General features: G+C 39.0%; 2 protein-coding genes across 3 annotated transcripts; both read right to left on the bottom strand.

The window, feature by feature from the left end:
- Window positions 1–529: 529 nt before the first annotated feature.
- On the bottom strand, window positions 530–8,349 carry LOC116998781 (caspase-10-like). Its single transcript, XM_033064883.1, has 8 exons — window positions 8,284–8,349; window positions 6,748–7,087; window positions 6,505–6,604; window positions 5,805–5,940; window positions 4,843–4,931; window positions 3,345–3,450; window positions 2,094–2,598; window positions 530–1,616 (listed from the first exon to the last, which is right to left on the bottom strand). Exons 2-8 carry the CDS (start codon window positions 7,059–7,061, stop codon window positions 1,445–1,447), a joined length of 1,422 nt encoding a protein of 473 aa, XP_032920774.1. The 5' UTR covers window positions 7,062–7,087; window positions 8,284–8,349; the 3' UTR covers window positions 530–1,444.
- An 818-nt stretch (window positions 8,350–9,167) lies between these two features.
- On the bottom strand, window positions 9,168–24,769 carry CFLAR (CASP8 and FADD like apoptosis regulator). 2 transcript variants are annotated; one of them, XM_033065142.2, is made up of 11 exons: window positions 24,513–24,769; window positions 20,736–21,167; window positions 19,755–19,860; window positions 18,741–18,876; window positions 18,481–18,578; window positions 17,795–17,846; window positions 16,995–17,044; window positions 15,958–16,036; window positions 12,461–12,956; window positions 11,387–11,535; window positions 9,168–10,006 (listed from the first exon to the last, which is right to left on the bottom strand). In XM_033065142.2, exons 2-10 carry the CDS (start codon window positions 21,029–21,031, stop codon window positions 11,400–11,402), a joined length of 1,449 nt encoding a protein of 482 aa, XP_032921033.1. In that variant the 5' UTR covers window positions 21,032–21,167; window positions 24,513–24,769; the 3' UTR covers window positions 9,168–10,006; window positions 11,387–11,399. The 2 variants fall into 2 exon arrangements, with proteins under 2 accessions (XP_032921033.1, XP_032921032.1); XM_033065141.1 differs by having other exon boundaries at window positions 9,168–11,535; window positions 24,513–24,768.
- Window positions 24,770–26,274: the final 1,505 nt, after the last annotated feature.

Raw genomic sequence — 26,274 nt, 5'->3', positions numbered from 1 at the left:
AAAACAAGATCTTACAAAGCAGAGTCAATGGTTACTCCATACTGATAAAAATACAAAATGAGTGCATCAAGTCCAAACAGTAAATGCAAGCCAGAAACATCACAATTCCATCCCAATGTTATATATTCCGCTAAAGGATGGAACATTTTTCTTATCCGTGGCATAAATGTGACTTCTTCAAGTGTGGCAGCCATGCTAACTCAGAAGACTTAAAATGCAATGGGTCACACAAGGGACCACTTCATTATCATATTCTGTTCTGGAAAACTGGCTGCATTTCAATGCTCTGTATGATGCAAAACTCCCCTCCTAAAAATAGTGCAAGCTAGAAATTGCACCCAATAGCACTAGACAGCATTCTTTCCTATCTTCACCTTAAGGTATTGCTAATCATACATAACAACAAGTTTCACTTCAGCTTAAACCCTGAACCAGTTAAAACCTCATTCATGCAGCCCAACAAAGTGCAGGAATCAGTCAGAAACAAGGATAAACCCTTACCAATACAAAAATTTTTATCTCACCAAGCTCTTTAAAAGTATGAATTTAATGCAGTAACAAACAGGAAAGGCACAGGCATACATAAGTGTTCATAACAAAAAACATGGCATTATTAAGTTAACTCAGAAAATTCTTAGCAGCTTAGTTTATGGGAACCTTCAAACTGGCAGCATTCAAGATTCTAAACCAACAATTGATAATTAAAAAACGTAATGCTTAACAAAGTTTATCTAAGTGCTGAATTTCATAGCATGCAAATCTTCTACCCTAAATTTTCCCAGAAGTGATGGGGAAATAACAATTCACAAGGTTTCACAGAGGGAATAATAAACAGCATTTTGGCTTCATTCAGTTTTGGAAAACTTCATTGTACATGAAGTTTATGTTAGCCATTAAAGGGTATCTCCGTGCACTGTCGAAGAAATTGCTGATTTAAGTTGGTAACTGGTTCTTTATTAAGTTAAAAGTAATTTTCATTAGAGATTGAAGAAATCTTTTTCCACTAACTACTTCAGGTTTTATCTCTTAATTCCCACTTTTTTCTCTCTATCAATATAGCTAGTGGATTTAGAAACAGGACCTAAAATTGTTAGCCTGCAAAATAAAACATGATGACTCTAAACCAGAATATTAACAATCCTGGTTTAAATATGAGAGCTGATATGCAATCGCCATGCTGCCAGGAAAAACCTTTTGTATCTGCTGCCTGTGCACATACAAAAATGTTTAACATGATAGAAGTGTGGTTCTTCCAACACTGAACTCTGAATATATAGATGACGTAAATAGCTAGCACATGGATTGTTTTAACTGTGTCTCCTCCAGTTTCACAGTTTGTTTGACAAAAAAAAATATGAGACCTTGCATTAAAGCTGACAGATCCTCAGGGTTTTGGCTATCCGTCTTAAAACTGTATTTAATGCAGTTGATAAAATGATGTGTTTTAAAAGCCTTGATGTTGCTCTGAAGGAGGAGGTTCCATAGGTATTGGGAATATAATTTTTTTTCTTAAGGTATATGCTGGTTGGGGCATTTGCTTCTTTGTCCCTGAAGGGCTAACACGTCTGGCCACATCTTCATTAACTTGTGTGAGAATTGACAAAATATCTTCACCCCTACAGCCAGAAGGAGAGAGGAAAAAAAAAAATTAGTTATTAGTGAGCAGATAGCAATCCACTTAACATCTCCCTGATCAGCCAGAAGAGAATGAGCATTTAAAACACAAAAAACATATACTTTCCCCCAAATTTCTCTTTTGTCCTAATTTGAGTAATATTAAAAACAAAATATCTTTCCTTGCTCTGTCTTGCTTAATTCAACCAATTAAAAATAGTGGAATAAAATATTTTTACCTATCACTCAATACACTGTGCTGTCTTAAAGATTACAGATGTGAGGTTTTGGATGTTTGTTCACATTAAACTTCACATTCTACAGATTACATGTATGGTACTAACAGAGTTAATGTAAATTTATCAGTGCAAAATCATCACTTGAACTAATTCCATCCACCTTAGAACATGGGTGGGTGCTCCTAGACGAACTACTGTTGGACAAGAAAAATGTAATCAGAGCACTAAGCCAAGTATTACCTTGGTACCAACAACTGTAGCTTGCTGCAGAGGGACTGAATATACCAAGCACCCTCCTCAATGTGCCGGAAAGCGGCACATCCGTCAACTGTGGCCATGCCTAGGAGGAAATCAGCCTCTTCGGGAATACTTTCAAAATAAGAATCTCTCTCTTGCATGGGAGATGAGTCAGGAGTTGATCCATCAGTATCAAGGAAGACAGGACGCTGCACATTGTCACCCTGGCATGCTTGGATAAAGAAGACTTTGGGTTTTGCTGCCAGCTGGGGACATTGTTTGGCAGTGAAGTGGGACATAAGCATGCGGATTGACACAGGTTTGTGATCTGTCCCGTAGATTGCTCCTGAGCTTCCATGAGATAGAATACAACATATAAAACAGTTCCTGTCTTTATGATCTTGCACATGCTGCCAAAATTCCATAAGATTTATAATATCCCCAGATGTCAGATTTGTATAAGTCTTCACATCCAGACCAAGCCACATGAATACTCTCTCCAGTTGGGCTGTAAATAAATGAAAGATAAAAGGAGAATTCGAGGCAAGAGAAAAACATTTTATGAAGTCACCATGCAAGCTAATCTAGGCAGGGGAAACACCTTACACTCTGACACTTCTGCAGATTCATCCTCATTTTAGTACCGACTAAATGTTAACTGGAATAAAAAAAGATGGCATCAGCTTAAACACAGAGTTCCTGGATTTTTCTGGACAGGCTTCAGAAAATAGAGCATGCATTGTCATTGTAAGTGAGCACACAAATGACACTGGAAAGCCCAAAGAATCTGCTCTTCCCCAGTTTCAGATAAGACCTTTCAAAACCTTCTTCACATTATTTTCCAGTTGCAGTTTTGACTATTAAGAGTTCCATTCATAAGAGATAAATAGAGAAAAGAGAACAAAGTAAGAAGTATGCACAGAGTTACTTGATTATGGATTTTTGCATTACATTAGGTAGAATGATGGTTTAATTTAGTTTAGTTTTAGTTCTTTACTATAGCTGCAGATAAAAGATAAGTGATTCTTAAAATTATTCAAGAATAATACAACTGAAAAACCCTGTGGTTACTCATCCTTTAACCTCTCCTCCCCCAGGATACACAAATGACATAATTTAGCATGTATCAAATGTTTTACTCTTTTAGAATATTAACTAACTATAGACAATAAAATATAGGGCAATATTACATAATCAACTCACCTGGAGAAACAGAGAGACTCATCCTCCAAAAATCTCACTTCGGTAACTTACCAGCATCTTTGCAAGAACCCCTCCTCTGACAATTATTGAAGTCAACATTATTAATTATGAGACAAAATCCTCTGTGTGGCCCATCCATTTTGTAGCTTGTCACAGTCTGTAGAAAGGAGAAGAAAAAAGTTTACAGTTTCAATGAATTTATTCAACATACTCTTATTTCTTTAACATGTCTCAAAATTGGCATTTGGGAGTTAGAGGCACCCAAGACTGTGGGCTATTTTTGAGCATCTGGAACGCAGTGATGCCCCCTCATGTGAAAAAACGCCAGTGAAACTGCAAGCACCATCACCATCCTGTCAAACTGTGGAAGAAGGGTTTAGCATCTGGGTTCTCATATGCAAAAGGCAGGATTCAGCAGCCGGACTCTGCAATCTGAGTTGGTGATGGGGACAGAAGACCCCAACTCTTTCCAATGTCAAAACAGTATTTTAGCTTCATGTCAGAGGGATCACAGTGAAACTATAGCACATTAGACATCTGAATTGTGTGTTTTTGAGAACAGTAATGAATACCTGGAGTATGTGATTCGTACTGATCCACTGGCAAAGGATGCAAGCAGAACAGAAATCTCAGAAGTGCATAAACCTTCCACATTACGGACTTTTTGGTTAAGCTTTAAAATTACCTCCCACTGTTAAAAAAAATTAAAGCTGAAAAGTACCAAAATTTCAAGTACCATGTATTTAAGTCCAACCTTGGGTTGAAAAAAAAAGCTCCATCCACTGGAGTCCCTTCCTGCTCACTAAAGAGCAATACACACCTCTTTTTGTGCATTTTAGTAGGACAAAATGAAGGCAGCACTCCAAGTTCCTTCAATAGCTTTGCAACACTCCAAGCATCAGGTGATGGAAAGACTTTACAGCACAGAACTTCAAGAAATTTGCTCCTTCCATATCCATGGCCATTGCAAAGAAAAGGCCAGAGGGAGAATTCAGTGGTTACACTGCTGTGGTTAAAGAGTGCACAAAAGGCCTCTAAGAAGAGATCTCATAAAGAGGTCTTTTCTCATGTACCAAGACTTCTGCAATACCTCACTAAAAACTCTTGCCTCCTTTTAATCCTTCTAACAAGGGCTTTGCATGCTACCCCTTATTTTCAAAATGTCCCAAGGCAGAATCAAACAGTGAGAACTGTGAAGCTCCATTTGTCTCTGTGTCTTGCACATTCTACTGCCATCTTCAAAATGCACAACTTAGACAAATGCAAAATGTTTTGCCTTTATCGGGAAGATAAGCACATGCACTGATGTGTGAATAACTTCAGAGGTATTATGCCCATTTTGCCTACAACATACCTTTAAACATTGCTAAATTTCTGGCCTTCGAGATTAAAGCACTCTTTGAAACATTCCAATTTATCAGTCAAGTCAAGAAACTTTACGAGACTCACAGATATCTCACAAGTACTTGCATGATAAATGTCATTTGAGAGAGGATAAAAACCTCACACCCCCAGGTATTCAAAAAGGACTTAAGAGATTGTCTCAAACCTTGGATTCATCTTCTACATTGCTGAATTCTCCATGTGGCTCCAGTTTTAGTTCAGGGAAGCCTTGTGTAAAATTGGCTGCCTTGTTATCTAGAAAAAACCCCAGCACAAATATTTGTGAAGATAAATCTAATATTTGTGGATGCAGCAAAAAAGAGTTTAGCTACAATACATCACTTTTTGTATTTGAAATACTGTTTCACTGAAAGGGATAATTCCTCCATACAAGATAGCATGGTATGTTCAATGGATCTATTCTGAACATTTTCTGGTTATTTTTATTATATTTACTTTTGTGACAAAAGCAGGGCTTCTATTTGTATCAATATTGCAAAACAAAGATACCCAAGGTACAAGGATAGATTCTATCCAAGACATTCAAGTGAATTTTTAATCTGGAAATCATCTTAGAAATTACCTGTATTTAAGAAGAATCTGAATTCTTACTACTGGAGTTACCATTTTTTATTTTTATTTTTTTCCTCCTGAATCACTGATCAATTTAATTTTTAAAAATATAAAATCAGAAATCATCTGTATGCTCATAGCCCGTGTATCACACATGCACACATAGTTTGTCTTGCCAGCCTATCAGCAGGCAACTGCCTTTATGCAGTGCACATTCATAGATCACAAAGTGCCTTTTACAGGACAGTCGTCATCATCTCAGTATTATTAATGGGGAAATAGAGAAGTAGGATATAACTATAAGTAGATTTTCAGTTTCCCAGCCTGTTCTGTATGTGCTGGGTTGCTCTGTGTGGCCTAAGATATTCCAGCACATCCCTGTATTTCAGGGATTCAGTTAGGAAACAATGCAAGCTAGGAATTGTTACGCCAGATTTATGCCACTCTAATTCCTGTTTCAGCAATACAAACATATAACCTTAAGTTCAGTTGCCCAGACCCATCTAGTGCTTCCTGCATTTTAGCAAATCTACTCCTAGACTGTGAATTTCTCACCTTTTGCCTTTTTGTAGCAGTCTATTGTCTCAAGGAGACCAGGTGACACACGCTTACAGACGTCCTCCAGTATCTTTACATCATCTTTAGTTAAAAGCCCCTGCTTTTCCAATAAAATCAGCAAATCCAAAGCAGACTGACAGCCAAAAAGAGAAAGTAAAGTACAATTACTGTTCTTTAGAATCAAAACTTGCTTCTCAGCCCTGTCTCAAACAATCACATTATTATCTGGTTTGCTCCCTACCAATGAGGACCGACAATTTTAAATTTTACATCACCATTAAAGCAGAAATGTTGCTTTATGGAAAACCACTGGTTGTGTTTTTATTTGGTATGGTCTTGTTTAAACAGATTCACCCAAACCATATTAGTGACTCGTGGCTTCAAGAAGGCTTCACTGCTGTGAAATAGTAACAATGACATATGGACATGAATCTCCCTTGCACGTGGCTCAAGCAGGGCAAAGATTTGATTTGCCTCCTTTTTATAATCTGATGCTAGACAGTGACTGACCATGGCACAAAGGACCAAATTCTACTCCTGCTGTCAACATCTTCCTTCTTGCTATCCCTATGAATACAACCAGCCTAGTTGCATATTATGCTCTATTCTGCCAAACACTTCTCACACTTTTCCTCCTATTTCCCGCCTTCCTTCTTCCCTTCCCACCATACACATGTTTGGCTCACTCCTCACGTACAAGAATTATCCATCTGTTTGGAAGATGGTTTTGCAGAAGGAATACAATTTCCTCCAATGTCTCACTGGTGATGTTCTCTGACAATTCATACAGCATCTGCCTGTAACAGAGATGCAGTGAGATAAAAGTAGAACAGAAAATGGCATAAAAACCAAAGGCAACCTAAGAATTTAAAAATGGAAAGGAAAACAGTATGGCATAGATAGCAGTAATGGAGGGAAGAGAATTCTGCTGCAAGCTTACCTGTATGGAGATACTCTTCCCTTCTCATGCAGATGTTCTTGTACTTTTTCCTTGGTGTAACCAAGTTTCTCGAGCAAGGAGTGACATTTAATTCTGTATAAGAGTTCAGCTAGTAGGAAAGTGTCTTCTGCATTCAAATATTCTTGAGCCATAAGAAGCCTGAAGATGTCTGCTGCTGACTTCACACTTTCTAGTTTACTGAGGTGGAGCAAGTCAATACAGAGAAATTTTAAAGCTGCTACATCTTCAGTCACCAGATTTTCACTAATAAGGAAAAGCTGCTGACGGAACTTAAAGCTGACATCATTCTCCATGTTGCTGAAACCAACAGTCTTTCTGCCTGAAAGCAGAAAGCAAACACTAGTTACACTTGAATCTTCAATACAGCAATTCTGCTAAAATTTTACCCAATGGCTGCTTGGAAGCCCTGAATTACCTTTTAATAAGTAAAGTTTTTAAATAAATTTGAAATTTACTTCCTTCTCTAAACACAAGACTACAAAAAAGACCAGATTTGGCAGAAGCTCTGAACAAGCCAGTCTATAATGGAAGTTAACCCTGTTCTCAGTAAAAAAACTGCACTAGGTGATCTCAAGGTCTGAATTTCCTTTTCTTTTGAACATCTTCCACATTCAGATCTTTGCTTCTTTCTGTTGTAACTGGGAAGAGTCCCTGCAGTAACTTATTATAACTAGGAATGGAGACAGCACAGTGGTTCATGCATATTCCTTGATCTGCAGTCCAAGAGATTCTTGTTCTCCGACTATAGGAGAGAGGTGTTCCTCTCTTACAAGGCTGACACACAAGCTGAAGCTGTGGAATAACCACCTACTCCCAGTTATAACTTGCTTGTATTTGTAGGTTGTATTTGACATTCGGCATAGAAAAACCCTTATAAGCCTCTTACAAATAAATGCCAGTTAAATGTAATAGCACTCAATGCTCAGTCAAAATAGGCTCTGCACGAGCAACTCGCTCCTACTGAAGCTCTTAATCTGCCTTCCACTACATCAGCTTCTTCCATGTAGCCTAGGCAGTTCTATTCTGCCCGTAGAAGGCTAAATAGGTAAGAAGGCTTCAGTGCCTTCTGGCTGCTGGAAGCAAAGGTTTCTAGGCGAGGGAGCACAATCAGTGAAGGATCTGCTCGTTGCCCAGGCGTGGCGCGGCTCACCCGCACAACAGCTGGACCCAGTAGGGCATCGACACAGAAAAAAGTAACAAATCCGCATCTCTGATGTATGCCTTCAGATATCCCCTCAGAGCAGGAAAATCGTAAGCAGGACAAGGATTGTAAAATTACCTTCTCTTTAAAGTTTTACTGACTGGAGCACTGCCCCAAGGGTTTAAACTTACTGCAAAGCCGCGGAGCGCCCGCAAAGGCCGGAGGCTCAGCGCGCAGCCCCACGTGGGAGGAGGATCCCGGAGGCCGCGCGGGAATCCGGGAGCAAACACAAAAAGCGAGCGGGAGTTAGGCTCCAGGCTCGGGACATGGAGCCTTCCTTTGTTCCCTCTCCATTTCAGCCCCACGTCTGGTACCTCTTACAGGAATTCCAGTCCCGATCCCTTTCCCGGCAGCTCCCTTCGCGGTCCCTTTTGCGGTTTGGCGCGGGCGGGCGGGCGGGCGGGCGGGCGAGGCGCGCCCAGAGTGCCCGCCAGAGGCAGGAGGTGAGGGGGCGGCGTCAGCAGCAGGGCGCAATGTGAGATCAGGTGGATAGGAGGGAAGGAGCCGGGAAGGGGCACGGCGGGCAGCGACAGCGAGGGCTTTCACCGAGGGCGGCGGCACCGCCCTGCCCCGCCGGGCAAACCCCGGCTGGAGCCCGCCTCCGGCCCCGTGAACGCTGCTAGGGACCGGGAAAAAGCTCCAGACAGCGCCTCCGGTACGAAGGGCAAGACGTGACCCGTAATTCATCTCGCTTCTGCTGCCAAGCCATTTTAAAACGGGCTACATTGCAAAAAGGCCTCAAGCAGTTTAGGCACATTGTTTTCATTGTTGTTTCCCCGCCGGAAGGAACCTTGAAGAGCAGTGCTTGTGGGAGAGGGCTGCAGTACCACTTGTGTGTGGGTCTGCATGTCCGCTGCACTAAAGGGAGGAGCAGGAAGGTGAGCAGACTCTGCTCAGTGCAGGCTCCTCGGGGCCTTCAGCATCTCCGCGGTCACCTGTATCCCCCCACAACCTCGGGTCAATGGAGACAGCATGGGAAGCGTCTCCTTGCTCATGTCAAAAGTTGTTGTCCAACACACGAAGAGCAGCCGAGCTACCTGCTGAAATGGTAAGGCTTGCTGTCCTTTATTAAATCAGCTCATTTTTATAGAGCTGTATACTTCACAGCCAAATTTAACAAGTTATATAAGTGTGCAGGATAAACAGACCAAGAATTTCAGAGTTATTTTATAGTCTAGAGGGAGACAGGGACAATCAGTCTGACTGCATACAGAAATTTTATTCAGTATCCATATATTTCAATATGCATCCCATTATAGTGTCTTACTGTTTCAAATACAGAAGCTGAAAAACAGACATTCTTTAAATCAGCCAGAGACGTCAAGGCAATAAATACTGCTTAGATGTATGATTATAGATTGTGTATGGCTATGGTCTACTGAGGATCAGCATAAAAAATCAGTATCTGACACCCATGAACAATGGGTGATACCCATGAACTGCACAATACATGTCTGTCCCCACAACTCCCCAGAGAGTTAGAACCACTTCTAACCAAGCAGCTGTACATGAAGAGTTCCTTCCTTTTCCACTGAAAGGATTAATTACATGAGCCTCTAGTTTTCAAAACTGTGTTTCTGAGTAATTTCTTATCAAAAGGGACATGGACTTTACTTACTGTGTCTTGCAGTAAGGCAAAGGATATATATACTTCTTAACCCCCAAACCAAACTTGTCACAAAAGTAAAAGCAGAATATATTCTACTGCTCATATTTTAAATAAATAATTGCATTTAGCATCACTCAAAACTGCCCAACCAACCAATCCACAAAACATCAACCAACTCACCACATCATTAGAGGCTGTAAGGATAGCCACTATTATTTACTTCCTTTTTCCTGTTTTCTTCTCCTTCCAATATTGATACTGTATTTCTCCTCCAAATCATCTTTCCCCTACTTGTTCTTCTCTTGATGCTCCCTACCATTCCCCTTCTTGCTCCTGCTTAAAATTTCCACATTTCTTTTCCTCATCTGCCTCCTTTTGGTTCCATTCTCCCTGCTTCTGGCAGCAGAAGTGCTTGTCAAATGCAAAAGCTAGTAAGGGAAATGGGAAAGTGAAGTTAATCTCTTGAAGAAGATGACATCTATTAACATTACTTAGATATATGTAACTTGAAATGACATCTTCTTTCTACAACCACAGGAAACATTTTGTTCAACATTGAGTTAATTTACCAGCCACCACAGGAAGTAACTTCTAAGATTCCACATCTCTCATTTTGTATCATTCTCTTTTTCCATTAAAAACTTAACCAGATACTAAGCAAGGCACACCAGGGCCTTGACTTTTTTTCCTGTCTAGGAGTAAAAATTAAATATTTACTTTACTAAAGTGACCTATTTTATATCACTAAGTTCAGTGACAATAAACTTCAATATAACTCATCCAGGTTATACTGTTACATAAGTAAGGTTAACTGAAGTTTTCATATTAGGCAACTGCTACATTGGAGAAAAAATTTTGTATTTAGGACAATTTTCACTTTTTTCACAAGAACAAGAGCACTTGGGAAAAAAATGAATTAATAGAGGCGTATTTTGCTTTTTCAAAGCAGAAGCAGTGAAGGTGGGGTATTTAACAAAATCCACTTTTAAAGGCCCATGGCTGCTACATACTACATTTAAGTTCAAATATTTTAAAGTATCTTTTTACAACTATGCCTGGTGCTTCAGCTTCTACAAGTCATCTGCCAAAAATTTCACATTTTTAAACTTTGTGGCTGATTACTGTAATGTCCTGTCACATGTAGACTCATTTTTGCATCAGCAGAAAACATACTTGGCCCAAAGCACAGCAGACTGTCTCATTTATTAACACAGAACCCCTGTGTGTTGTGGACAGTTCTAATGATGCAATTTTTAATTAAGCAAACAGATGGAATCCAGATTATTGAAAAGACCATCTCTCTCTCCCTTCTGTTTTGCCAGTCTTTAGAGGCATGCAAGCCAGAATTTATTAGCAAAGAGCTGGCATTACTGGGTAGGAATGCTTTCCTGAGATATTTGCCACTATTAGGTGCAGGGGAAAGTAATCTGTGTGTTTCAGTGGTTTGGGCTGGCTTGTATTTGTTTAAGTATTAACTGCTAGGAGGAATGTTAAAAACCACCCATGAAACAATAAAAACACTTCTGTTTTTTCTTGGAAAACCCAACAGCTATACAGTTAACAGTCTTTCCACTCTGTTTACCTGTTGTACTCAGTAGCAAGATATGCAGCACAGCTATACAATAGCTAGCATTCTCATCTAAGCTTTCAGAGACTATATATTAAAATACAAAATCCAGTGTCTTAGCACACTAAAATGCTTCAATTCCTGTGCTTGGAAGGTACATGTGAAATAACAATGTATAAAGTATGCATTAAACTGTTTGCATCATAGCAAATGCTTCTTGTTAACTGTTTCAGATATGTACTTTTTAAGAGCAGTTAAGTGTGAAAAAATAGTTTCTTCCTCAGTGTGTGCTGGAGCAGCAGTGAGTATTGTTGGCTTGGGTCAGCGGTCTTATTCGAATCATAAACTTTTTTGTTCAGTTCCATATGGATAGCCAATATACAGAGTTTCCTGCAGCAACAAAAGCAAAAGCATTCCATTAGAGAATGAAGCAAGACACCATTTAAGAATTCATAGGAGAGAAGATAACTTCAGACTCAGCATGGAGAAAATTTGCAATTTCAGTCTTTACTGCAGAGGCAAGACCTCTGAAATTTAAGGCTGTACATGCATTTTGAGACTCTCTTATGATCCAAATCATTGTTGTGATATTAATTATGCTGACATGATGATCTATGATTTCATGACAAGGCATTAGGGTTTGAAAAAAGTACTAAATGTTAGCACTGCAACTACCTTGAGTAACAGTTGTTAGTTCCCTGGTAGACCAGCTGTATAAATAAAACCTTTGTTGGCAAGTTATATATCCAAATGCATCTGACTTTTGCATAGATTCCTTTTGATCTCTTTAAGCAGACAAAAGTTTTCTGACAGTTTAAATTCAAGATTTCATATTGGCAATCAGTTGGATCTGTGAGCAAAGGTTTAATTACATTTAGAGAAAGTAGAAAATCCTTCCCTCTCTACTGCCTTTGTCCTGAACTTAGTACTGACCGTTTATATTTGCAAGCACAACTCTTCTTAATGGTGCATGGCAATCCTCAATTTAACAGCAGCCTGTTTATCTTGGAGAAGGAAGATTTCCAATCCTGTCTAAAGCACTGACATACATTACCCAGGACAGGTTCTTCCCTTCTCACTCTGCAAACCCCGATGCCATAACACACTTTAATTTTACTCTTCAAAATCAGAAACTTCACTCCTAGTTTAGGCTACCTTTCTATGCAATTGTGTGAGGATACTTGTCTTTTAGACTAGGATACTGCAAGAAAACACATTTCATTACCAGATGGGATGAAATTTAAGGTTTCTCATTCTCCATGACAATAAGCTATCATAGAAAAAGGGTTATTCCTTTCCATTTATTTTAATTTACCTTTTATAAGGATTACAGAGTAGTTCAGCCAGACAACGCAGATAATACGAGGATGAAGTTGGTGATTGTTCTAGTGTAGACACATCCACCTTGCAATGACTCCAAAAGATGTCTGCTGCATGGGGGATAGTGATTTCAGCACTGGTATTTTCACCCTTCCCATCAACTTCCAAAAGACTGGTACATTCTTGCTCATTTTCTGGCACAACATAGCTCTGAATAAAAAAAAGCTTGGGTTTTCCTAGGAGTCCAGGACATGAGTCTGCTGTAAAGTATTTCTTTATTTGTTCCAAAGGGAATCCAGAAAAGGTGTGGTCTGTACAGAAGATGCTCTGAGAGTTTCCACGGCTGACCAATATGCAAATGAAGCTGTCACAATTTCTGTGCTTCTGCCACCTTGCAACTTCAAGCAATGTTTGATTCATGGAGTTAATATTTAAATATTTGTGGCAATGAACGTCATAGCCTAAGTCTTTGAAGGTCTCTTCCAACACATCTGGAAGAAATACGATGTCATTAAATCAAGGCACACCAAGGCTCAATCTCAACTATTCTGAATTACAGTACTTACAGTGTTTTGTTCTTGAAAGAAGTAGTTTATTTCATCACAATAATTGAAAAATTAGGAGTACTTGGTGTTGACTTCGGTACATTACATACTTCTAGTGCTATATGCATGTTGTCTTTCCTGTGAGTTACATGTTTCATGACAGCAGAGACACTGTTACCTGTTTCACATTCCATAGCCATATGCTTTCCTTTAGAGCCAGTATTCCAAGTTCCTAAGACTTACAATATAAGGCAAGAAACAACATACTTGAAATTATAAAGAGTGATCTGGACAGCACAGGAAGTCTGTTTCACATTTTAATTTGTCAAAATTGCTCTGACTGCTTATTATAGATATACAGAAATACATAAGAAACACAGAGGTTCTCTTTCATCAGTAAAAAATGAACCTGCTACAATCATTTTTGCTTCCTAAAATTTTAAGTGATGAGCTCCAGGTGAAAAATGGACACTGGAGTCTTAACTGGGACAGAATGGCATTTTCAGGCAAAAAAGAAAGCTGAATAATGAACTCTTTCTATCGAGTTAGAAATTACCTAGGTAAGTAGGTACCCAAACTCCAAGACTTAACTCTTACTGTATTTGTGTTAACCTGTGCTGCAGGAAAATGTGTTATTGTATGTTTCTTAATATGGGATTGAAAGCAGATGGTGGTTAAACCCACAGGTATTACATGTTCAGAGAACCACAAGCTACTACTATGACTTACAGCTGTAGCATTGTGTCTTTAGTATAAGGTACATATACATTGCCCATGCACAGCTTCTGGTAGGAAATGAATTATCAAGTGCCATGTTTAGTAAAACACATAGGAATGCTTACACAGAGCTGTCTTTGACTTCAAAAGTTTAACAAGCCCTAATTAGCAGGCGCTATTTCAGAGGTAATGGCAACAAAGCAGCTGTACTACCACAATGTCTTCCCCAAAAAGCCCGTAATGAACACAGGAAACAGAACTCATAACTTTCCTCAGCAAAATAAAGGGTAGATATAAACTCTACACTATAGTGAGGTGATAAAAAAGAATTACAGTTTCATTCCAGTTCTGCTGGTTTTATTAAATTTTGTAAAATAATTTAAAAACTGTCCAGACGTTTTAAATTTGAGAATAGAAAGATAAAGCTCTGTTATTTTATGCAATAAAACATGCTCTCAAAATTCAGACTATTCAGGATCACTGTGGTCTAGCAGTCACACACTCGATGAAGCCCTCCATCAGTCAGGGGGTAGCAGTACATGTACAAAATGAGAATTACAGAAGTGAAAATGCTTTTCCTGTAATGTCCTGATCTCACTGGCACAGGCACATGCGCACACAAATACAAAACCTGGTGTCACCTTAGTCACCACACACACTAGCTGTCACAGTTTAAAAAAACCAACTCAAAAACTTAGAGCTAACACCTTAGTTAACAATTAATCACAAATTATACATGGTAAGCCTTGGATACTTTAAGGAAAGACACACCACAGCATTACATGCTGCAGCCTAAGATCAGAAACTACCTATTTCTTCAACACTAGCCACTTCCCAACAAACCTCCACTGACTTTTCAGTATCCCATTCTACACAAAATACTAGCTTTTTCTCCCCTCATTGTTTACAACGTAAGGATTAGGACTGATTTCCAAATGGGAAAATCAAAAGTAGCTATTTACAAAACACCAAGGTGCATTTCAGTTTGAATTTTATCAGCATTTGATAAATTCATGCTGTTTACACTGGGCATTATAAAGTGTTGTAATTCTTGATCCTACAGTATCTATTACTGGTTCACCTTCCTAAGATTAAATCTTGGGACAGCTACAGATTCTAATGGATGCCACAGATACAATTTCTAATCTTTTCCCTGCCCTCTTCTTTTTCTTCATTGTACTCAGACTTCAGAATAGTGTAGCACAACTACTCTGCCTTTCTAGCAAACTCCTTTAAGCAATGCTATACGCCCTGTCTCCTCTGAATCCCACTAGCACCATAATGTATTTCAGTGCAAGTCTTGCCTTTTATCATGTTAAATGCTGACAATACACTGGTGACTTTAAACATCTGAGATACAGACTTTCTGTGTGTGAGCACAACTGCTGCCCTTTAACTACATCAGCAATTCTAAGTTAGTTCACCTGCTGGACCATTATGTTTGAGAAAACAAAAGACATGCCCAGAAAGCCTCTCCTTCCCCTACATTTCCCAGCCTATTACAGAACTGACTGCAAATTCTCTGTTCATTTTTCATTTTTATTTTTAGCCTCACGTGTTACAGTGATTTAGAGAGTGAGGGGTGTTTTTGACTGTGCAAAGACCTAATTCTAGGATTCCACAAAGGCAATCAGGAAACCCCCACATTTCAACCATGGCAGTGACTACACTGACAGCTGTGGTGACACTTTCAGTTTCACTGTTGTGACATTTTCGGCTAAACATTGCAAGATAGGACAGAAGCCCAGGTGCATTATTAATAAAGGACCTAATAAAGGACCTCATGGCTATTAAAAATCTCTGGTGTCCAATATGACTGCACTTCAAATCCCCAACAGCTTTGGTTTTAGTATTGTTAATTGCTGGGAAACACTACCATCTCTGCCAATAACCTGCTCTATAACTGCTGTAAGCCTAATTTTTCTATTGGTTGCTGAACATTATTTTTGTCCCTCCCAAAATTCAGTCTATCCTCATCCAAGTTCTTTCATTCCAAGATTCTGGACCAAAAAAACCCAAATGTTGTCTCCAATAATTAGGACAGTTTGCTTTAATCTGATGTCGGCCCTTCCAACTCTTTGCTTTAGAAGTCTTACTAGAATTGGTAGATTAAATGACTGGGACAACACTATCCTTATCTGCTGGTAAATGTGCATTATATCTTTTATATTAAATTATTCTAATTATCCAAGATTAACAAGTTAAGGGACTTCAAATTCCAGAGACTTACCAGTGTCATTGCCAATACAATCTATTATCAGGCATATTCCTAAAGGCTGACTTTGCATTCTGTAGGAATCATCAGACATCTGAGAAATGTGAAAGGACAATTACAAAGTTAACACATCACTTTCTCAACTTTTAGACCATACTATTTTCTCAAATTTTATGTCAGATCTATTAAATAACATTCTGTTGATCTCCATCAAGGAGCTAGCAGAAATCTGTCTACTGGGTTGTAATGTGTCTTATCTATACAACAAAAAATCAGGAGAAAAGGACTAATGATTCTTTTCCTCTATTTCTAGTACAGGCTTAGATTTTGTGTCCTTGTGCTATGCAATCCCACTACCATAAAGATTCTTAAACAAAGACTAAAACTGTACAAGCTTCATACTGCCAACACAACAAATGTAGAGAACTTTTGTGTTCTTCAGGTGTGCAAGCAAGCACTGCTCATCAGAAAATTTATTTCCTTATTTAGTGGAACAACGTCCTTATTCCTAAATAATCCATAATGACTCTATCACAATTCCTCTCCCCTCTCAAGAGAATTGATTGAAGCAAATCAATTTGCTACAGGTTAGTTGCTGACCTACAAGAGAATTAGTGAAAATTGCAGTCAGCCATTCTTATCATTAATACCCAGAGTAGATCTGTCTTCTGCCTGGAAAGCAAGGGATGAAGAGGGAATCAAGAACAAAATTTACTGCATGCAAAGAAGCTCTGTGATTCCTAATGCATGTGGCAAGAAGCCTGAACTTCCACAGGTTTTAACTTGGCCTCCTCTAATAGCTGTACAAGTTCTGTGTGCACATCATATGTACATACATTTTGCACACTGCTGCTTCCAGAGTAGCAGCAAATATTTTATATTTAAAACATATTCTGCAAAAACAATCCACAGAACTTGTTTATGGCTGAGGATGTACCCATTGTTTTGTCTGCACACTCAAGAAAACCTCAAAATGAAACACAAAGAAAACTAAGGTAAATACCCCCAGAGGATATATTTATTTACATGCATACATATACACAAGCACATACCTTATGTGGCACTGTTCCTGACTCCTGAATGGACATGTGAACTGGTTCTGCTGCAGTTAAAACACACAGAAGTAATCTCAGTATGTAAGCACCAGTGGTATGTTTTTGTCACCAAATCAGTTATAAGGAAGACTGTACCTACTTCAGCAAAGTTCTCACCCATTGGGACCTTATAGTTTCTATGTATGCTACTGAAGCTTAAAAATCCCTAAATTATTCACCTCTAAAATGTTATCTGGATTTCATTCTACATTGCTTGGGATTAGAAGAAACAAAGAATCTCTTCTACACTGAAAGAATTCAGCCAACTAATTTTAAAAAATCACCATATTTGAGAGGTATTTGGGGTTTCCAGAGAAAACACAATACACATGGAAAGAACCTGGTATTCAGTGCACAACTGCCTGGCTTCCTGGTGGGAGTTCACTCCTGAACTGACACAAAAACTTCCTACTCCAGAGTTAATGGGCAGAACTGCACTACACCAGTACCCTCCAGAGCTGGCTTGTCAATCTTATCCATGGTTTTACCAATAAAGTATTTATTCTGTTAAGAAGTTTTGACAGTGGAAGCTTACAATTTTTAAGAATGTTTTAAGATGTGGCAGCACAAGCAAAGCAAATACAAGGCCAAACAGTAAGGCCAGGCTTAGTTCTGAGAGGTATCAAATACTCTCTGCTCCTGATGTTATTAACAGGATTAGCCATGAACACAACTATCAAACAATGTAATGTTTGATAGTAATGAAATTCATCATTTGGCTCTTTTAGATTATCAAAACCTAGATAAAATGCTCTTACCCAGAGAAAGATTTGATCCATTTTGTAATTTTTCTGTGTTCTCATTCTGAATCTGAAATTAGGAAAAAGGCATCATTTTCCTATTCTCCTTCAAGAATTAATAAATGTGTTCCAAAATAAAACACAGTAGTATTTCTTCCTTGATAAAAGGATATTTTAGATTAATTTCTATCAGCTCAATAGAATTACAACGTAACAGATTAAAAAACCTACCCAGAGCTGACTTTTTAGATACTGAGATATTTTCTTAAACTGAGTTTTAAACAAACCACAAAAAACATCCCCTGAAAATCCCTTCTTAAAGAAGCTATAATTTTCAGCTTCAAAAATTAAAAGCTCCTTTCCCTGAAAGGTCCAGAGGTACAAAGAAGAATATATTTTGCAAAGAACAGTCAAAGCAAAACTTTTCACTCCACAGTATAGTACAAAAAAACTTTAAAGGTACAGATTTTATATGTTCAACTAACAGGAAAAAAATCGCAGAACTCCTTTAAAGGGCATATTTCTCAGTCAGAAGATTTAAATCAGACCCTAAACTCAGCAAATAACAGGAATAACAGAAATAAACCAAGCAATATTTTAGTCACTAGCCATCTCTCATTCCTCAGGCTCTGAAAGATGGATCTCCTTTTAAAGTCCGGCAATATTTAGAAATAAAGGATTTGTTTCACTTCTTGTATACTTACCCCTGAGTAATAAGGAGGATCAATCAGACTGAGATTAGGGAGAGAGGCCTGATGAGCATTTACATATACTGGCTGAGAATGAACAGAGGACACTGAAGCTGCAAATTTAACAGAAACACACATACACCATGATATTTCAACTGTTTTAAAAACCTAAATCTATGAAGAATGCAAATGCCCGTATTTGTAAGTCACAGTTTTATCTTCAGCACATCTGATTGTTGCTATCAAGATTAACCAGTGCAAAAAGAGCATTTTACCTTCGTGTTTGTACTTCTGAATCTTCTTAATCAAGTCTATCCTGTGAATACTTCGAAAACAGTTTTCTATCAAATCCAGTTGATTAGGAGCCACCAAATTTAGCTTCTCCAGGTCAATTATAAGAGCTAGAAAACTCTAGAACAGCAACATAAACCCAAACACATCAGTAATTTTTTCTCTACCAGCAGTAACAAAGCAACACAGAAAATAACCATGGAGAGGTCATAAAGGCTGAATAAACAATTACAGACATTACACCTTCTAAGAAAATTATCTGAGAGACACATGAATCCTTGATATTATCACAGGAGTAGTAGAAGCTACAAAGCAACATTCTTAAAAATCAGTCTTAAATTTCTGAGGAAACAGTTTTGCATTTTGTTTTTGCTACAACGGCAGCCACTGGGAATGTCACCTCACATGCCACAAAGCAAGAGGCAAGAAAACCTTTGAGAAATCTTCAGTCTTCTCTGCACAATGGTCAAGGTTTCTGAATCCTCTCTACTGAATTTCTGCTTTCCCAGAATGCAAAATTTGTACAATACAATTTGTATTAATACAAATATTCAGAATGCAAAAGTATAAAGATGTAATTACAATATATCTGTTCTTCTGTAAGTGAAGCAGAGCACAAACAAAAAGTGACCTTGTAATTCAAGATACGGTTCAAATGATTATCAGTTTGAGATAATTCTTACATGAACCTTCAAGTCTGAAATACTGAAGAAAGACTTCTGTAAATGCCTTCTGCCCATGGAGTTCATCCAACCACCATACACTACAACAAGCACTGTTCCTTCTTACTTTTTCACTATTTTCCATGCTTCTTTCCTTGAATTAAAAATCCACATAATGGAATAGAAGCCACAACCCTTTGTCTGTTTCCCGATGTTTGTGTACTCCTGCCTTAATACTTCTTGCAGTACTGTCTCCTTTCCTTTGCTGTTTAGCTACTTAGTTTTTTACTTAAATGTCTCTTGGCTCCAGAGGAGAATGCCAGCAGGAAAACATACCTTATCTTTTGCCATTTTCATACGAGGTGCATAATCTCTGAGTAGAAAACCAAGAGAACCCACTTCTTCTTTTTCCAGATTTTCATTTATCTCTACCATCAGTACCCTGAAATAAAGTTGAGATATTTCTAAAGAATTAGCTTGTAGCAAGATTCCTCCCCTTCCCAACTACTCAACTTCTTTCCATGTTCTACTCTTAATCTACCATTTCTATAATAAACAGGTAAAAAACCTACCCTGTTTCAAGATCCAATTATAAAATACCTACTCTTGCTAATCAGCACCTGTGTTTTTCAGACTGACAGCCACTGTAATAGCCACTGTTAGCAAAACAGAAGTTTCCTTAATGTTTAATAGAGATGAAGTGAGAGAATGAGACAACAGAACACACCCTAACTTTTTTACCTATTAGTTAGAGGGTTTTTATTTTAGTGAGAAATTAATACAGGAAAATCTTGCTTATGAGTACATAGATTTCTTTCTGAAGTCTCTCAAAGAAAATAACTGGAATTTCTGAATTTAAGTCTCTCAAATCTAATAGAGTAAAACGAGTAAGAGAGAGGTCCCTTGAGAAAAGCTGTACCACATGGCTATGTGCCCAAAGCAAAGCAGAAAATATCTCTAAACAATGGTATTCCTTTAATGCTAATGTAGAACTCTACAAACATCACTGGTTTCATTCACAAAAACACGGACTCCTTAAATACAGATGCTTCTAATGCCATGACTAGTAAGAAACTACTGTAGTTTAATTCAGGGACTGAACTTGATATACTCTTTTAACTGTAACTCTAGATACAATGTCCTTTTCTGCTTTTCTTCTACCTTCAAGAAATATTCTCTGAACCTGTGAAGTATTAAAATCATAAACAAAAAAACAACTCATCCATACTGCCCTCTCTCCCCCAAACAAAGGAAAAAACCAAACCACTTATTTTGAACAAGATAGTGTAGCTCTGAAATCTGAAATAGATATATTACCTGTAATCAGGGATAAGTCTGAGACTCCTGGCAAGGTGAGCTTCCACTGTTGCTTTCTCAGTGTTCAGGATCCTCCTCAGCAAGTCAAACCTCTTAACTCTGTACAACAGCTCAGACAAGCCAATAGGAGTCAGTTTCTCTCTCTCATTCAAAGCCACCAAGATCTCTTTAAGGTCAGCAGTGGCCAAGTCAGGAGCAAGGTCTCGGCACAGGAAAACCATCATCTCTTCCTCTTCTTTATCCAATTCTTCTTGAATCTGATGAATAAGAAAAGCTGGCACTTGGCACCTGGTCATCACTTTGTTGCTGCTCCTTTAAAATTGCCAGCTTACTGGTTTTTCAACTGGAAACCAACATGACATGAAGCCTGTGTCTACCACAGCACTTCTCTTGTGTTCATTCTTAACTAGGTGCATTTTTACAAGGACAGTGCTGTGGGAGAGAATTAAAAGGGCAATAAATCAGTGATCAAGTTCACAGTTAGCTCTCCTATCTGAACTGTTTCACCTTCAACTATAACTCCAGCCTACACGACAGAGACCTCCTTTATTCAAGGGACTCTCCCAGTTGTTCATTACAAAACTAAAAGTATTTGAAGTCATAGTAATCAGAAAGACATGCGAGTTTTTTTAGAGTCAATTACCTTAACATGACTGTATATTCCATAGGAAGTGAAACAAAAGTCATCAGCTTCCTGATGAGTGGTAAATTAAGTATTTCCAAAAGCTCTGACCTTTTCCGAGCAACAATATGAACATGTAATTTTTAAACCACTAATTATCTATAAATTCAGGAGTGTGTGGATTTTCTTATTATTAACACGATTTAAAATGATTCCAACGTGGGGTTAAAAGGATTTTCCACACACACCCTCCACGCTCAAAAAGACTGAAAAGCCACTCAAAGAAAATATTCCAACCTCAAATATTCAAACTGGTTAATTCTGAAGGTATAGATAAAAGCACATACCACCTTTTTCATCACTAAACATTCATGTACTATCATACTGAAAACTGGAATAAAAATTCAAACCTAGAAAAACCCCCAGCTTGTGATTAACAAAATTATTAGGGTGCTGTGCTCAATTTCCCCTGCCACCAACTATGGAAATTCTATCTAACCTCCTCTGACTTCCATTACATACATGGAGAAAAGGCAGATGAGCAAACCTAAAGACAAATCTTAGTCCTTCCAAAGAGTTTGATCACTATACTGCAGAGTGTTATTGAAACCATACTGGTAAGCAAATGCCAATTGAACCTCAAACCCTAATATACCAAAAAATTCTAGCATCTGAGTAAGATTTTTTTACAGCATTTTCACCTTTTGTTACACATTTTGTAAGTTACAATCAAAAATATCACATATTGTGTCTATAATTAAGCAGGTCAGATAAATTAATCTAAAACAGAGGAACCTCTCATGTACTGTAATGTGTTTTGGAAAGTTTTCTATCAGAAAAAAAAGCATATTTATTGCTAACTGATTTTCAATCTAGCATCAAACACTTGTGAGAATTCTATAAAATGACACTGTTTTCATGACATAATACAGTCAAGAAAGGGGAAGCACAAAACACCTTCATATGAAAGTATCTCCCAAGTACATTCAGATGGGACTCTCACAAGAACTTGAAGTCATAGTTTAACTCTAAATGAAACAGGAATTTAACAACTTTTGGTCATTTTTGGAAATACCAGAAAAACTTTTTAACTACTCCAGTTGATTTTTATCTAATCTGCTAAAACTAGTTACAAAATAGAGGGGGGGTGTATGTTAGGGAGGAATTTCCTACCGAGTTGGAATTTCAGGCATGCAAATTTACTATTTATATGTGACTTAAAAATAATCTGCCTTTAAAACACACACATGAATCATCTTCTTCTGTGAATTACCTTTATACATGGTACATCACATGCTCATTATAAAAAAAATATTATACTATCAGTACTGAAATTATCTTGCCTGTATGCAAGTCTGTTCACAAGAACACTGTGAAACAGGCATTTGACCATTGCCAAATCACTGATCCAGACCCAGGACACACACTGGTTTCCATTCAGGATTTTCCAGTGATTACATCAAGTCATTCTCTATTGACAAATATTGAGATCACAAATTGCTGTGGGGGGGCTACATCCTAATTTAATGGGAGTGGGAAAACCAAAGAAAATGACCAAGGATCATTTTTCTGTATGACTGCAGAGAGCAGGAAGCAGTGAAGCAGGAATGATGCTCTAAACAAAAGGAAAACCAGCTGTGCACATACATTCATTGGGTACTGCGTGGAGAATGATTTAGAGCAATGGGAAGTAATTTGTTAGTGTAAACTAAAACAATTTGTAACTTTGCATCCCAAAACCGTGTGCCCATATTTTGATAGCAGGAATATCACAGGACTGGGGCAAGCCTGATACATTCTGTGTGTGTACATCTTAGCCAGGTCCACAAGAGAAAAAGGGCATCATACTCCACTCTCCCATCTGATAACCACTTTTCCAAATATCACAGATACAGTTATCATAGCTTCAAAATTAAAGAGAAAAAGCATTCACAACATAAACCCTGCAGCCTAGCTTTTGATTATCTGGGCTCTGCAACAAAATGACTTATTGAATGTAAATTCTCTACAAAGGGGAGAGAAAAATGAGCTTATCTTCTAAGACAAAAGAAAAAAGTTCATAGTCAATCAGAGATAAAGCTACCTTTGTAATTTTCGTGTTCATGCATATGTCCAATTAGGTGCTTGCCTTTTTTTTTTTTTAAACATCCTTGAAGAGGAACAGGAAATAACATACTAAAATATCACACAAAGCCGCACAAGGCTCCAGTTAACTCCATGCTGGCCCTTTGTACCTTGAACCTTTCACAGTCATCTTTGCAGCAACAAAACCAGGATATGACACCATGGGTGTCGTTCTGATTTGGGAAGTTATCTGTTATCTTTCTTTCACAAGACAAACTCGTGCGGAAGAGAACAGAAGATGGGAAGGAGGGAAGAAAAGATGGGAAAGAGGGAAGAGAAGATGGGAAGGAGGGCACAGAAGATGGGAAAGAGGGAAGAGAAGATGAGAAGGAGGGAAGAGAAGATGGGAAGGAGGGCACAGAAGATGGGAAGGAGGGCACAGAAGATGGGAAGGAGGGCACAGAAGATGACCTGGCTGCGGGCGGCACTGGCTGCGCTCTGTGCTTCCTCCGCTCCGCACTGTTTGAAGAGCTGGCGGCGGTGGAAGGACCGCACCTGGAGCCAGGGCCATCCGGCATTTTTCAAACTTGCAAAGCGGGCTTCACAGCTTTCAAATGTCCCTATTTCCTCACTGTCCCACGCCCTCTAACAGGAGTTGTGCAATGTACTGAGGAAAAACAGGGAATTTCCGAGGGACCCATCGCATTCCCTTACTACGCTTGAACAGTTTTCTCCCGATGTGAACTAGTAAGACCACGCTAATTTGTTTCAACATCCCAGTCCTCCCAATTAAAAAACAAACAGAACCCACCCCAAAAAACCCCAAAAAACAAAACCAAACAAAAAAATCCCCAACATCTAAATGTGGTTTATACAGCTTGCCAGTCATCTTTCTAACTACGTCATTTCAGATCCCATTTGGTTTCGGTTACGGGCACGAGCCCAGGCCGAGCTCCTGCAGGGCTCTGCAGACGGCTCTGGGCCCTGAGCAGGGACGGGGACCCGATGCTGAAAGCGCAGGCTGGAAGGGAAGTGTGAGGGGAAGGAGGGGGAAAGGAGGGGGTAAAGGAGGGGGTAAAGGTGTAACGCACCCAGACGCGTCGGGGGGGTTCTCTACAGCAGCCGGGTCTCGCCTTTGGAGCAGGAAGGAGACGGGGCGGTACCAGCGTGGGGCGGGGGAAAGGCAAAGCACGATAGTGGTTTTGGTTTTGTTTCCGGCTGTACCCCTAGGGACGGAACTCGGGGCTGAACTAACAAGGCCCAGCTCCCCCTGGATGGAGGCGGGACAGAGTCTGAGGCGCTTCCCGGTGCCTGTCCAGGGCGCGGACACTCGGCGGGGCCGGCGCTGCCAGGCATGGCGGCAGCGCTGCGAGGGGAGGCCGCGGCCGCGGCGCGGTCCCCAGTTCAGCTTTTGGAGGCTGTGTTTTTGTCCCGCTGCTGGTGTGGGCACGGACAGAAGGACTCTGTGCTGGCCCTGCGAGCTAGGAAGCACTAGCGAGTGTTTCGGGGAGGGTTATAGGCCTGAGGTCAGTGTGGGCACGTGTTTGGCAGGAGTTCAGCCGTTGTCTCAGGTATGGCTCATGTCTCACTCTGAATTTATTCGCTCACAGTGAGGCTAATGTACAGCTGTGTGAAAGTTGTATGTTTCCCGTTGTATAATCTTAAGTAAACATTGTGTAACACCTTGTTCCTGAAAATTGGGTGTTGCTATTCCCTTGACATAAACGAATAACTTTCATGAAGCTCTTTACTGCGGGATGCTAGCATTGCAGCTGGAGCTGCTCTCCAAAAGGCCTAAAGTTTTTCTGCTGAACTAGACAAAAGCTACCTCCATATATGGTGAAATCAGACACATATAACTCCCAGCTCAATGGATTTCAAAGCATTTACGAAACAGTGAGTCATTTTCATTTTTCTGCTGCTAAAAATAGAGCAGTGGAAGCGCAGCACTCTGGAATAGCACACACGAAGTCACGCTGTCTTTGGAACTGCAAGGAGAAAGGAGACAGAAAATAATCGCCCACACCACAATTTATACCAAGTGGCAGCTCTCTGTTCTGAAAAAATACTTGCATTCTTACCGAAATTGTATGGTCAGGCTCTCACTGTAGAATCAATCATTCGAGGCTATCACATTCAAGACTATCGCTGCTATTAAGATGTAGCTGATTGAGAATGAAACCAGCTACCCAATATGCACAATTTCTCCTTGGATCAGTTCCATACAGATTTCCACCTGCATTTCAGAAAGTGGAGCATCATCAGTTTTATTTTTTTAGACCTTACGATACAAAAAGAGCTTCCTGACTGGTATTACAATCACAAACTGCTGTTTGTGACCTTGGTTTTTGCACTGTAAAATATCTATGCTGGTAGAAAGGCTGTTTTAATGTAGGGACAGACATTGCTATGGTTACAGTGAAGACACATTTGGTACTATTATTTTAACACACAGGAAATACTCCATTCCCAGGCAGGATTGGTATTATTATACCTGTGAAATAAAATCTTTATGAGTATTTTATGTGTCACAATGAGACATATTCTACAAGATTAGCAAAATTATGTTCATCACAAATAAAATACAGTTATTTAGGGCAGTGGCTGCCATCTGGCTATAAAACCACCAAATGATACCACCTTAATTCACGAAGGCATAAATTTTACCAAAATTAGTCTAGTCTAACGGAATATGCTTGATATATTTGCTATATCAGTGGAGGGCTTTTATACCATTTAAGAAGACTGATTCTACAGTATGTCATTATTAACATTAGTAACATAGTAACAATTATTAACACTGTAATAATTAACCATGCTAGTTGTTTTCTTGAACAACCATCTGAAATTCAG

This window comes from Catharus ustulatus, chromosome 7, assembly GCF_009819885.2.
Source record: "Catharus ustulatus isolate bCatUst1 chromosome 7, bCatUst1.pri.v2, whole genome shotgun sequence".
NCBI lineage: Eukaryota > Metazoa > Chordata > Aves > Passeriformes > Turdidae > Catharus > Catharus ustulatus.
This window is presented reverse-complemented; position numbering and strand designations above follow the sequence as displayed.